The sequence below is a fragment of the Typha angustifolia genome, chromosome 4 (genome assembly GCF_048772165.1).
Source record: "Typha angustifolia cultivar Huaian chromosome 4, ASM4877216v1, whole genome shotgun sequence".
Classification (NCBI taxonomy): Eukaryota; Viridiplantae; Streptophyta; class Magnoliopsida; order Poales; family Typhaceae; genus Typha; species Typha angustifolia.
In genome coordinates, this window is record NC_133242.1 from 10,921,963 (window position 1) to 10,937,318 (window position 15,356).

Sequence of the window (15,356 nt, forward strand, 5' to 3'; positions counted from 1 at the left end):
TTAGCTGCCTAATCTAGACTTAAAGTTATATGCGTCGTCGAACAATTACTCTGAACCAAACGCTACCGAGACCTGTTTCAAACCGTCACGTTGCTAAACTACTCTTTCAAGCTAACTGTACTGTCTAACTATCAACCAAATCAAGTGAAATCACTAAATTATTAATTAATTTTTCTACAATATTATTTAGAGTTAGAGTCAAAATTATGACCTCTTTGGTAGTAGGAAACGTACCTATTAACTTTACAATAGTTGGTTGGTCACCAAAATATTTGACATGCAAATCTAAGTAGGGATTAGAGTGAGGAGTCATAAAAAGTAGTGTGGTAAAGCCATTCTTGTGGCGAAATTTAATTATTTATTGCTGGCCATGCAAAGCAGAAGACGTAGTAGTTAATTAGTCAAATACGCCAATCTATCAAGTCAAAGGTTTGAAGTAGAAAGATATTGGTCGCTCCCGCGTGATGATGAGTAGTCTCTTTGCATCGCCGACCATCCAATCGTTGCTCGCCACCTCAGTCAATATGGAGCCAGGAAGCTCCTGATTCCGGTCGAACAATAGATGTAGACTTCTTTTTATTTTAATTGCGTTTATTTTTTTCAAATTTATTAGAGGAATATGTAGGGCAAAATAAAAGAAAATGAATATATATACATCTCTTTTAACAAAATTATAATTTATATTATTTATAAATTAAGCCCTATAATTTGATAAATATGTGTAGAAAATATTATATTGTTAGATCGGTTAGTTAAACTCAACTAAATATTTAGATTAAATTAGTCATTTTAGAAATAAGAGTATTTAACTATTATAAATAAATTATCTATATATATATTCTTTAAATTATAGGGTTTAATTTATAAATAGTTTACAATTTCGTTAAAAAGTAGTGTTATATATAAATTTTTAAAAAAAAATATATAAAAGATGCTAGGAGCAGAGGAGTACAAGTTTACTTCTCCAAATAGTTTAGGAATTCAACTACTCTTCTATAATGTTTTTTTTTATTATAAAATATTACTCACTTGACCAAAAAGATATAAAAAGTATACAAGTTGTTCGAATCTTAATTATACTTTTTTATATAGGCATTAGGCAGTTGAGAATTAAGAAAGGAAAAATGTACAGAAGTTAGAGATTAAATAATAAAGAGAAGGACGAGATGGTACAAAAGGAATGAAAATAAGATTCCCAAGATTCTGTTTGTTATATTCTCACCATATTCTCGACTAAATTATAGTGAGGAGGAGGAGATGAGGAGCATCTCCTATAATATATGAATCATTGGAAGAACGCCACTGAAACTTTTAGTAGACCAGTAATAATCTATCCAAGAGGAGGTCATCATAGTATAGGATTCACTGAGAAGGTGCTTAATGGTGAGATTTTGATCTTAGACGACAGAGTTTGGTCGCCTAATTCCGTTGAAGATACCTAATTTTCAAACCCAAAAAGTTAAAGGAGCTTACAGAAGGATTTGACCAAGAACAAGCCATTTGGTAATAAATATCCAGGATATCTGATCCAAAGACTAGTCAATAGAAACTCATATGAGTGAGCAATTAACTCATATTATCTTATTGGATCCGGATATAAGCACGTTAGAAGTTGGTGGATGAAGATTTCTAAGCAACTGAACACTTTTAAGTAGATGGATGCTTTGGCACCAAGGTTACAGTTAGGATTGAAATACGTGGTTCAATCTGGGCATAGAAGAAACAAATAATCTGCAAAACCAAACTACTATTCTGGTCCTCCTCAGACTTTAGTAGAGAGACAGAGGTACTCAAATTTATCCTCTTTTACTCAACACAAGTATTATCAGTGTGATCACTTAACAAGAGAAATTTCTCATCCACCTGATTCATTATAAGAAACACCACCAGTTACCCAGACCATTACTTATTTGTCCTAGACAGCAAGGCATACAAGCGAAGCTATTGAAGCAAGTTTACAAATGACAATTCCTTTCCTTTGAGCTGAAATGCTATCATCAAGAGCGGAGGCGAGATTCTTTCATCTGTGACAACGATAATGAGAAGTTCACGGCTTTGAGAACATTCCATGAGTTAACGAGGAGAAGTCATACTCCTTGCCAGATCGACTGGGGGTGACTTGCGAAGCAGAGGATGCAATGGTTCTGTTGACTCCACCAGCACCGACTCCATTGACTGGTACAGTTGAACTCATTCCATACATTCTGCAATAAGAATAAGTATTACTATGATAAACTGCTACTAAGAAAAGAGGACCTAAGTTTATCATCAGCACTGAAGTAATTTTCAAGGATCAAGTTGACATAGCATCATTCGTTATATTTTATTGACTTTAAATCCACAGATAGGAGGATCACATTAAAAATATGAGTTTGATCTTCATGAAAAACAAGACAAAGCAAAACATAAGCTCTCTATCTTCTAGTCATCAAACAGAAACTGGAACAATCACTACCCATTCTCAAGTGCAGGATAACAATAAATGAACCAACGGCTTGAAAGGACACAAATTCCTTGCAGTTTTTATCTTGCCCTTGAAAACCCTAGGAAGCAAAAGAGAAAGACAAGCATGAAAGAGTATTTGATCGTCTTTAAAGGTCAGATTCATTATTGTAAGTGACCAGATCATTTAAAAGTCAATAATTCATCACCTACTGAAGGATCGCTTCCTTAAGTCATGATCATTAAAGATTATATATTAGTCACACCCATAACAGTTGGTCTTCTTCCCTCATAAAAGCAGTGATCAGAAATCAGAAATCATTCCCTCATAAGGGGTGGTGGGGACAATAGCAGCGGCAAGCAATGCCGGCATGGTGACTCCAGGAGTTGCTATCCTTACGAATTGGGAAAAAAAAAAAGCACTTCTAATTCCAAGCAAGAAAATAAGCAATATAAAGTGTAGTCTAGCTTATTCAATTTAGATACCTTAAGAATTCAATAGAAGCCATTGTTGACCTTTTTTATGTACACAAGTCAGACAATTTGGATTCTAATTTAAGCAAAGTTAGGTATTAAATAAAAAACCATTGATCATCATTTAACCCTATAACTTCCCCATATCTATTCAAACCTGGTTTTAACAGTTCGGAGTATGACTGTTCTAGTAACTATCCTCAGAAGAAGAAATAACCTTTATTGTAATCAGCAATACCAGAACCTTCAAATTTGATATTTTCTCTTAAATTCATCAGGAACTTCACAAGAAACATAAGAAAAAGACCCAAAACAAGAGTCAAAAAGGAACTGGCACTAATGCAAAGATTTACAAAGAACATGCTGAAGGGTGGACATACCCAGGTGTAGCATACGGACTGTAGTTTCCAGAAGAGTTTGGGGGCCTAATATTTGCCGCCTGCCAAAAATGAGAGAGAAATGAGATCAAGCTCTTAAATCAAGAAAAATATGTTAAGCATTTATAACTGCTACCTGACCAAAGTTACTGATGCCATTTTGTTGAGCAACCGGTGTCATTCCTGGAATTTGATAACCAAGATTTGTCCAGTTGTGAGCCGGAAAATTTCCATTTGGCACATGGGAACCATTAATGATTGGTTGATTGGCTCTCCCTGGAAATGTTGGGGGCACACCACCTGATTTAGCTGCAGCCATTAGAAGAGCTTGTTGCTGGGAAAGAAATGCAAGCTGCTGCTGGTGAACGGCATATGGTGAAACCATGTTGGACTGCAGGGCACCACAAACAGAAGTGAGATGGAGAATTTGAGATATTGCATCCATTTTATGATACTTGTTAAATGGAATGGACAACATGAGAACAGCAGCAAGTGCAAAGCATCAGCTGGTTCATTGACATCACTAGCTGGTGCCAACAGAATGATTAGGTTGTCCTCGCTTGCTTGTGGTGTCAACTTCTGACCACATTGCACTGGAATCACTAGCCCATGATCCATAGAAGTGATGATAAAAATCTAAACTTACACAATTCTTTTCTTCTCTAATCGAACAAAAATAGGCGCCATTAAATGTAGAATTTTTATAGAAAATTTCAGGACTATTTACTTCTAAATCATCTTTAAAGAAAATGTGAAAACAAATGCCAAATATGGTGAGTAGAACAAGAAAAGAAAAACATTCCCGAGTCTTGTGGAACATAGCTTACCTAAGGCCTTTGGGCAAAATTCCTTCAAGAAAGTAACACTCATTGACTGCAAAGCTTTAAGTTATATGGACTTATGGTGCAATGTGTACAAGGGCAGTCCCTTAACCAGACAGGCAAGTGCTTAGTGCATTTGGTTGTTCCCTGAAGCCTTTATCTTTATCAAAAATGATCTTGTAAATGTCAAAATCTCTCCTGGCGGATGCTCCTCACGTTGTGATCCTTTGATCAATATATAGCATCCCCTTCTTCTTGGCTGTCAAAGTTGAACAAGATGGATCGCTCATTCCCTTGGCCTAATTTCAGTGAAGGGTGGTGACAGGTTTCATGACTGATGACTCTCAAGTGTGAAATTATATGTGGAGGTATGTGGCCATCCAATGTGACAATGTACAGCATGTGGAAGCATTTGGAATATAATAGTGCTCATCAAAGCCAAGCAGAAAGGGTTGAATAAAACTAAAGATAGATGACAAGAACATTCTATCTCTTACATCTTGCATGAAGCAAAGCAGGCTGCTAACTTGCTTGCTAATCACATTAGACTAGCTGAATTACTTCTTGTTGTGAAGATAACAAGCACACAGACCTGGTTCATTGTCTGTGACACTGCTTGTTTGGAGCTTTAAGGCTTGAGTAAGGACTGCCCTAAGACAATTACGACCTTCTTTTTATTATTTGTTTGTTATAAGGTAGCCATTATTGATGATCGAATTTTCACTCTCTTAGTTTACAATTCCTATTTTTGGCTTCAGAATAAGGAGTTAAGCATGCTTTACATGAAATTTAAAACTGCGACTATACCAAACTAATTGTAAGACTGAGTAACAAAACAAGAAATATTATGAGGACAGTTATCCCAATTTTCTTAGTGCTACAATAAACTACAATCTATAATTTCCTGAGGCAGAAATGATAGATTCTGGCATTTATAATAACAATTCATGCTAATAACAAGGATTTGATAAATGACCTTTTCAAAGAGACTCATGATGTCAGTCTTTGCATTCATCGGGGGATTCTTTGGAGCTGAGGACAAAGTCACCGCTGGTGAATCTTTAAATAAGTCTTCGATTCCGGATGCAGAAGTTGTACTTTCAGTTGGTCTTGCAATATCATTTGTCTTGGCACCATGTGTCACTTCTGCGGCTGCAAAAATAAGTAGGACAAACACAAGAAAAAGTAAATTATAATCTTGGTTCCAAATTAATGACTCAAAATGTTGATCCAGGAAAGAAATATCACAAATTATACTCAAACAGAATACATCAGCCATTGCATTTGATGAGAATCTGTTATCACTTATTAATTCTGATGAAATAACAAGTAGTGATATGACGGGACTCACACTTGAATCCTGCCCATGCACCATCATCATTGGAAGATGACCCTGGTCGCTTGTCACTTGTAACATCCATTGAAAGCATGTTAAAGAGATCAGTTGCATAATCGACAACTGGAGGTGGTACAGGTGGAGAATCCACTTTCAGGGGTGTGGTATCAATTTTTACAGGAGCTGTCTCCGGAGATTGTGGAGAATCAGCCTTAGGTGTGGCTGGCTCTGCTTTTGATTCAGAGGAAACCTGTTTTCCCGCAAGGTAAACCAGATAAGAGACTAAATACGATTCAAGGAGTCAGAAACCAACACAAGAGATAAAATAAATTGACAAAAAGGGTTTAGATCTTTAAGAATCTGTAAGCTTACCAGGATGGAGCATGAATGGCACTCACAGGGATCCAATAAATTTTTTTTTTCCGTTTCTAGATTATTTACTTTTAGCAAATTCAAAGAGACAAAAGAACATCATGGCACCAAGCAACAAATATGATGGCATTTAGCAGACAAATATTCAAAGTTTCTCTTCTTCTACCTTCAAGAAAAGGCTATATCTTGTATGACTGTACGAGTTAACAATATACACTTGGTGCTGAAAAGTCTCCAATATCTTGCACTTATAATCGCTCCAAGTTGGAGTATCCAACATTTAACAAAATTTCATTGTCTCCAGATAATCACCTTCAAAACATGTTACATGTCTTGGCTCAATATCAATTTTCTGTAGATTCTATTACAAATGACTTAGCAAACGCCAACAACAATTGATAAAATATTGTCTATGAAACAGTAAGGACACCATTGAGGGAAAATAATAATTCCTTTTATCTCAACAAATCTTCTCTCATTACGAAGTAGGGGAAAAACTAGTTTGTTGATAGACACGAGCAACTTTGTTACTGAAAGCTTTTAACACAAAAGAATGACGTTAGTTAGCACCACATCTAGTCAAAATGTTCATCATATCAAACTGAAACCTACCAGCACATAAGATTGGCTGAATATAAAAAGTTAAAAACTATACCAATCAACGATGGCCCTGCTGACCATCGGCCAGCATGGTTTGTGTCGCGGCATTTGCCGGCCGTGCCATAAGAGAGAAGGTAAATGACTATTTACCTTCACCCTTCAGTGCTCGTCATCACTGATTCACCGCTCGTGCCCCCATTGGGTACCCTAGCCCGAGGGATGAAGAGGAGAGAGAGAGAGTCGATCGATTAAAAACTAAAGTTGTAGATCCTAACAGGAGTGCGAGCGGCGAGCAGCAAATACATCCGACAAGAATAATGAGAAAGTTGAACATAGTATTTTTTAATGGAATAAAATAAGGTCACCTGGCTGGATGCTTTAGAAGCCACTGGAATATTTTTCTTCAAGGTGGGAGGTGAATGATTGTTCTCATGGTTCAGCTGAGACTGAGAACTCCTGTCTTCCCGTGCATTCGAAGATGACTTTGATATTCCGTTCCTAGGAATCCATCTTTTATCTTCATATCTAGCAGTTGCAACTTCATGCTTTTAGTACCAAGTTCATAATTTACCACTACAAAAACATGAAACAGAAAAACAAAAGAAACAAAAACTCCAAAGACACATAAAAGGAAAAAAAGCCATACTTTGCGCGGATGAAGTTTTCAATTCCAACTCGGTCATAATTTGGAGGAAGCTCTGCTTCCCAGTAGCTATTTGACTTTTCATTTCCCATTGCTGCATATTGGGAGCAGTAACAAGCATTAGTAACCTACTTAGCATAATTAATGTTCTCAAGCTTCAGTAGTAAGACAATAATGGCAGCAAACTTGATGTAATGCATGACTGTAAGATGAAGGATAGGTTAAGGAAACTACTAAACTATATGCTTTAAACAAATGCAACATGTCCGGTAGTGCATGATTTGTATGTGATGGGTGGGTCCAGGAAAAGGAAGATTATATACTTTGAATAAACGCAACCTGTTCCGGGAGCCATGTATCAAGAGTCGCAGACCTAACCTGCATTAGACATCAAGCATTCAATCAGATAGGTTGCAGAATCTTAGCTAAGATAAGATTGTTGTGATGGGGGAAAAAGCTGGTCAATACAATATATCAGATTTAGCCAAGGTCTCAGAATATCCCGCAAATACAGTTAACACCCCAGTAAGCGAGAACTGTCTGACTTGTTATAAAGAGGCTTTGCAAAAATCCAGTTCACTCCATTATAATGCCATAGATCACCAAACTCAAGTTTTACAACAGATTAGCTTGCAAAGCAAATTAAGTATGCTATAAAACAAGCAGCAAGATCAATGACTACAAGAAACAGATTTACACCATGGTGATAAATAACATTGACTGTAGAAGTTCTAAGGTCACAAATTTGTAAACCATCCATGTACAAGAAAGACAAATTGAAAGTCTTGAAGCTTGTTTGCATAAATAATGAATGTTTTAGAACAAAAGGACGAAAGGATACTATGCATGTTTTTCATGTTATAATCACAAATTAATTGACTGTGTTACTTTACTGGTCCCATATGTGCAAATTGCAGTGAACCCGTCACATGTCTTTTAGAAGAACTAAACCAAGAACAAAAGGACCTCAAACTCTCAAAGCAAATGAAAAGGATGATATATAAATAACTTTGTTTCCACTTATGTGTTCAAACAAACTGAGCATACAATAAGCCCACAGAATGTAACAATCATTTAAAGCACAGTTAGTACAAACCAGGTATATTGAGGTATCCAGTATCCTACAGCAAATGAACTGCAAGTGCTGAAACTAAAGAGCTGCTCGCCTGCTCTAAGACACCTAAGGTACAGTATTTTTCAATCAAGCATTAAGTTCGCCGGTATGAATTGTTAAGTGATTGCAACTCTATTAAAGACATGAAATGAATCCAAAAGGTGGGTGCCTCGTGTTCTTTGTTGAATTTCTTAAACTACCACAAGGAGTCAAGGTATTGCCTGTTGATTAAAACTAAGTTGGAACTAAGATGAGGATATTACTTAGCCAGAAGCACTGCTAAATAATTCTATTTTGATGTTTAACAAAACCATGAACAACAATCACAAAATGTTAGGTGAATGTGGCAAATATATAGACTTTGTTAATGACCTTTGATATGTGTACTCCCAAACTTCTATGGATTCCAGAGCACTGCATGCATATAAAGATTCCAAGATTCACGCTTGCCCATCTAGGACCTCTGCAAGAACATCCAACCAACACTAATAATTAAAAGAAAAACAAACCGGAATTATCTGAATCATATAAATGTCATCCAGGGAATATAAAATAGTATGAGAAAGAATGCCAGAATCTAAAATAAGGAAATGCTAAGTTATAGTAGGGGTAATTTGAACTTCGAAGGTACATGAATTTAGTCATCTTTCTCCAAAGATATCTACTGACCATAACAAGGTTCTAACTCTTAAATATTTCAGAAGGTTCAGAGTTTCTCACATAATGGTCAAAAGGAGAGTTTTTATGCCTTCAAAATAAAAGATATCTAAGAGTCTAAGATCACCAATTTCACAAATGTTATGATATCCTCTCCACATAATACAAACTTTGAGAACTTGTGGTAAAAAAATTTAGAGATAGAATATATCCCAAGTTGGACTAAATTTTTTTTTTTTCCTTTTCCATTTCAGAATAAGATTCTTCCAGCCACATATCTTCCAAATATATACAGGTCCTATTCATACACATAAATTCAGTAGAATTATCCATATGCCTAAGTTTCATTCTACTATTTAGAAATTACAATAGTTTTGTCATGTTAAAGCCTAAAGCTAAATTTCATATAGAATCATTACATATTTTTGATCTAAAGTACGTACAGAACTTACAGTGCCAAAGTATACTGGAACTTTGAGCCCGTGTTAATACATATCTAGAGATCTCATTAGAAGATTATTACCCAAAGAAAATGTAAATGTGCTCAAGCAAAAACCACATCATAAAAGTGTATAATCAAGAAAACATGCAAGTCAAGTAGTAATGAGTATGTTAACATTTCAATAATTCTTTTACCCACAAACATTTCTCTATGAATTTAAAGCTTGTCCGCTGCCAATGCACAATAATTTAACTTCAGGAAAATATATAGGGTTGGCTAGTGATGATAATAAAGATTGCTCCTCCTTCCTCAAGTACTTTACCTTATTCCTAGGATTGCTAAAAGCTAATGTTAGCAGTCAATAATAAATCAGAAAGTTCTTAGAAGCAAAGAGCATATCTAGAATCACAAGTTATTAGCACCCATTACTTGGATTTGCAGTCAGCACATTCCCTGTTCTCTGGCAGCTTTAGAAGTCCTTCCAGAACCTGCAGAAGTATAGGAAAATATAAGGAAAACAAAAAATCATTAGTTGGTCATTTTTAATTAAACAGGAATGAGAAAATGACCGATGGTTCAACAGTAACCTTGACTCTGGTAAAATTTGTAATAAAGGGATAGGATGATCAAATGATAAAACATCTAAAGGATTTTGTGGGACTAGAGCTCTATCTCTCTCTTCTCCCTTACCAACCACATGATTACCTAACTGCTTGCATAGCACATATGCACTATGTCATAGCTCAACCACTAGGATAGTAGGATATTGTAGCCACCTTTAAACATTGATCACAAGGGAGAGAATGTTGATTTACAAAACATCTAGTTGTCTCTCACCTACAAGTATATGTAAGTTAAGATATCTGAACAGAGCCACTATAGGTGCAAATAAGCTTAAGATTGAGTGAGCCAAGAGATAGACTCAATTTGAAATGGAATGAATCAAAGCTCAAGCTCAACATGAGTTGGGATAGGCAAAACTTCAACTCAGCTCACTAAGCCTTGAAATTAGGTATTCATGGCCTCAGCGGAAGTGTTATTTTGAATTTTTTGACAAAAAAAGTTTCATATGTGGATGAAACAATATTTCAAATTTTCAATATAAAACAGCAGTAATTGCTTTCTTGGTCTAAAGTGTTGATAGAATCATTGAATGATCTTTGGTAATTGTCAATGTGAACCTATAACTCATATAGATCATGAGATGACGAGTCACATTAGATTAGGCTATACTGCCAACACATGTTTAAGTTTCAAAAAGATTAGAAAATTGAACTCCATGGTGTATATATGCTTGTAGAAATTTCAGCAAAAATCTAAAACTTTTGTAGGTTAGAATTCCATTCAAGTTCTGATCTTTTCCTTCTCCTCTTTACCTTATATAATATCTCCTTTCAATTATTCTCATTTTTTTTCTGCTAACCCTTTGATTGTTCTTTTACTCTTCTTGTTATTAGAGTTTTGATAACTCTGGAATCTGGAGATTTTAGGTAAATGACAATCTGATCATAACTCGGCTCACCTTGCCTGGGTCAAACTTTAACCACACAGTGTCACTAACTAGTATCCTGTTAAAAACTTCTCTTATATATATTTTTTCTTTTTTTACTTTTGTGTGTGTGTTTGTTTTGGTACTGCTCAACAACAGAAATAACATCACGAAAATTTCATAAACATGATATTGCTGTAATTAGGTTAACGCCAATTGGTAGTTTGCCATCTGGAGTAAGTTTAATCGGATCATATAGTTAAAAGAGGTGTTCATGTATTTCTCAGAACACAAACACAAGGGGAAAGAAAGCATGATTAAACAAAATTTAGCTTCTTCAATATGCTAAACTTATTTCCCAATCTTTAAAACAATTAGAAGACGAACAGAAATAACTAGGTAGCACTCCTTAAAGCGCGCAATCTTGATGAAACAAGATTAAAAAAATCGCATATTTCTAATAAATAACTGATGCACAAATAACACTATAGCTCTTCCAAGAACTTATAGCACTAAAGATCCAATTATTCACATGAAATAGAAAGGAACGTGTAGACAATTTACAGATCCCTAAAGAATCACAAGAAATCAAGAAGAGCACCACAAACAGATCTCAAAATTTCCTGCTTTCCAAGAGCCAGATCAACGAACCTTGCCAAACAAAATCGCAATTTTATGATCTAAAGGCACCAAAAGCATCGAAAAAAGAAGGGGATTTGGCAGAGGAAGACCACACCTTCTTGTGTTTGGCATTAAGCTCCTTGGAAACAGAGGCCTTCTCGTTCATTCTGTCGCCCCACAGACTGTACGGATCTGTCCGGAATTTTGGCACAGGGGATCGAGCAAAGGAGAGGCGACTTCTGTAATATAAATTACGATTATTATATCTCCTCTTCTCTTCTCTTCTCTAGGCCGCCTCTCTTCCTACACACACACACACACAGAGAAAGAGAGAAAGAGAGAAAGAAATAGAGGATCCAATAGAGAGAAGAAGAAGAAGAAGAACAAATCAAATCAGAGAGGAAGACGAAGGAAGGAAGGAATCCTCCACCTTCCTTCTCTTCCTATTTATTATTATCGGAAAACGTTGTGTGTGTTCCTTCGGGGAAGTTATTCCGCCTTTCTATTTATCTTTTTTCTTTTTTAAAAAAAAGAATAACAAATCCTCAAAAAGAGTTTAGACTTTCTTTCACGGCTCACAACAAATATCATCTCAAAAGTATTTGTATTAAAAATTAATTATTCCTTATCTCAAATAAATCTACATTGTTATCTTTATAGTAGTAGTCCAGGATCCTGTCAATAATTGTATGGGTGGGTTAATAATAGCCTGGAATTAAACTAATACTATGGATTAATATCCAAGAAAGATGCCACGTAAGAAAGGAAGAACTCCATCTCAGTATCATAATTCACATGCATAGCTATTAGCTATTAGCTAACTACATATTAACTTTATTCAAGTGGTGGTGGGGAAATATGAAGCAAGTGGATTTTGCATTGGATGCAAAAGTCAGCGGCAAGTCTGTGAATTGGTTAACATTGATGCATATGATGGCCATGGCAATATGGCATAGGGAACACATAGCCATGCATGCAAACTTGTCACTGAAATGCATCTAATTTGGAGACTTAAAAGCAAAGAGGTGGTGAGTGAGAATTTGGAGGTGCCACTTGTGTGGTGCCAAAATTATTATTAATTTTATCTATTTTTTTTTATATGTTTTAAAAGTATTATGAAATGTAATTGTCGCATCACATAGAGAGATGCTTCTTTATTTAATTTTTTCTTTTTTTATATATAGAAGAAAAATGAGAATTTAATGATATCTTAGTTAAATTGATGTTATTGAAATTTGAAGTCGACAAGACTCATACAACATAAACTCTTTGAGCCATCTAAGCATTCTTCCATTGACTGACGGTTAGTTGGACGATCAAAAAGGTGAAAGATACAAAGATAGATACCAGTGGCGTTCAATATGTCGAAAATGTAATTGTAGATTCTTTCATTCTTTTGGGGAGTGGGTATTTATGGCGCAAAAATTAGTATTTATAGTGCTATGATGATTCTTTTATATATATATATATATAAAAGAGTTGCTATGATTTTAAAATTGAAAGCATATTTTAAAAAGAATTATTGAATAAACTATCTGATTTGATTCTCCTTTTTATTTAAATATTTGGATGAAACTACCGTCGGAATCAATGGAACTGATCTATTCTTTGATTCATGGCTTAACTGAACTAATTGACTGATTAATTGTATTAAAATTGGAATTGATCCGTGCGTGCGAATCGAGCTGGGTCGGACAGCACGTGTGTATGAGTTAAGTTGCATAATAACCTGTATCCATAAAATATATATCACTTTTGAGGTCCAAAGTCCATAAGAAGTTTATTACTTATATACCATACTAATATTTCTCAAATATCCAATATGATACTAAACTCACTTTTCTTTATTTTCTATTACCGTGATATCTACTTTAGAGCCAATTTTCATTCACTTCTTTTTATGGATTTGATTAAGTGAATATATGATAATAAAATACTCTTTGAGCTAAATTAATTCTACCATTAAATCATCATTAATAATGTGTGAATCCCATTTAAAATTTAGCTCAAAATTAATAAAAAATTCATATCAAATACATGAAATTACCAATAATTATTTGGAGGAATTTGGAAGAGTGGAACTCCCAACCTCTTTTTCATTAGCAGTTAGATTCTCTATCACTTGAGATATAGGGTTTGACTAATTAGACTTTGAATACTAACCGTGGTGATAGTAATTGATTGGATTAGGCTAAGATCGTGACAATTAATCAAAGCTTAATAGGAAGTGGTCCCTTAGGCTTAGGTTTTGGTTTGGTGGCCAGCTGGGGAATAATTGAAGAGAGGGAAAGACTTCAAAGGCAAGGTGTGGAGGAATTAAGGTAGGGATCAGTTGATGATCCACCTGTGAATCTGTGATACAAAAGGCAAGCAAAACAATGGAAATGAGTTGTGATCAATTAGATAGTGTTGAACAACAACCATGGTATCAATTTATTATCTCAAAGTGTTCTTAAGATGATTATATGATAAACTTTGGTTGTTTATTCTGAAAGAAATGGTGTCTGCTTGTCCTTGTGTAGTAGAAAGGAAGGAAGCACTAAATTTATTAGTAAACTACTGAATTCTACAGCATTTCATTTGAGAATAAAAAATTCTAATAAATTTAGTGTTTTCTTCTTACATAAAAGATATTAATCTAATCACTGTTTTAAGTTGGTCAAGAAAAAAAAAAGGACACAAACTTAGTTGAATAGTATTTCATATGAAAATTTTCAAATAAAAGCCTAATAAATTTAGCGCTTTACATATACAAATTACTAATAAGATTAATATTTTATTTTGTTAACTTAAAGATATAAATACTAAATTTGATAGCAATTTTATCAACATATTATTAGGGCTCCCAAAATAATGGAGCCGGCTTAAGCTCGGCTCAAAAATAGGTTGAGCTGAGCTTATCTTGAAATAAGCTTGAATTAAATTTTGAGCCAATCTTGATCCCGAGACAATTCAATCGAGTCAGCTCAATAAGACATGAATATATATATATATATATACTTGCTTTGTTGTTTGTAATTTATATTTTGGTTATTTATAGTTTTCTAACATAATTATCTTTATTGCTTATAATCTATATTTTATAGTTGAATTAGGTTTTATTTCAAACTTGATTCAAGTCTAAATCAATTCAAACTTACTTAGGCTTAAAATGACTTGAATTGTTAAGACTTAAAATTGCTAAATTGAGTAGCTCGTTTAAGCTTAAGCTTAGCTTGAATTTGAAATAAGCTCAAAATTAGTTCTAATTGAAATTATTTCATTTCAAGCTTTCACCGAGTCAGACTCAAAATTAATTTCAATCCAAGCTTGATCAGAGACAAGCACGATCAAGCTCGGCTCGTTTACACCCCTATATACTACTGATAACTATAGTAAAATAAATCTCTTCTAATATTAAATTAGAGGGTAGTTTGTTTTCGTTAAAAACGTTTGAGACAAGACTAATTTGGTCACAGAGTCGCTAATAATAACACTTTCCTTTATGACTGCCAAAGATGTTTGACTCAGAATAATATCATTTAAACCTTTTCACAAGGTCAAATCTACCTTCATTCTAGAACGCTGCTGCACCTAGGGGTGAAAACGGGTCGGATTAACTCCGACCCGACCCGCTATCCGACCCGACTCGGATCGGATTCGGATAAAAAATTTCTATCCGACTCGGATTCGGATTCGGATACAGATAGAATTTTTGAAAAAAATTCGAATACGGATTCGGACACGGGTCGGATAAATTTTTCGGATTCGGATACGGATATCGGATATCCGTTTACCCGCATATTTTTTTAAATGATTTACAGTTTTTAGTTTGCTTATTTAAATAGTAAGTATTAATATTATTACTAATAATACATTATATATTATTTATAGAGATTAATTTCTCTAATTTTATATATTTGACATACAAAAAAATTATTTGTTGTAAAACTCTTAATAATTTTATGTTAATTATATTTAAATAAAAT

General features: G+C 34.5%; 1 protein-coding gene across 1 annotated transcript; it reads right to left on the reverse strand.

The window, feature by feature from the left end:
• Positions 1–1,785: 1,785 nt before the first annotated feature.
• On the reverse strand, positions 1,786–11,847 carry LOC140758808 (ADP-ribosylation factor GTPase-activating protein AGD5-like). The gene is made up of 11 exons (XM_073095111.1): positions 11,504–11,847; positions 9,708–9,766; positions 8,552–8,642; positions 7,389–7,443; positions 7,069–7,159; positions 6,788–6,947; positions 5,466–5,700; positions 5,091–5,266; positions 3,430–3,684; positions 3,297–3,355; positions 1,786–2,204 (listed from the first exon to the last, which is right to left on the reverse strand). The coding sequence occupies exons 1-11, from the start codon at positions 11,552–11,554 to the stop codon at positions 2,048–2,050; spliced, it is 1,389 nt and encodes a 462-aa protein (XP_072951212.1). The 5' UTR covers positions 11,555–11,847; the 3' UTR covers positions 1,786–2,047.
• Between the last annotated feature and the right edge of the window lie 3,509 nt (positions 11,848–15,356).

Bases quoted from the DNA above. Each gene is read 5' to 3' on its own strand.
- LOC140758808 (XM_073095111.1), bottom strand. From the start codon at position 11,554: ATGAACGAGAAGGCCTCTGTTTCCAAGGAGCTTAATGCCAAACACAAG. The intron at 9,767-11,503 runs GTGTGGTCTTCC...ATACTTCTGCAG, and splicing joins TTAATGCCAAACACAAGAAG to GTTCTGGAAGGACTTCTAAA. The intron at 7,160-7,388 runs GTATATAATCTT...CCCAATATGCAG, and splicing joins ACAGGTTGCGTTTATTCAAA to CAATGGGAAATGAAAAGTCA.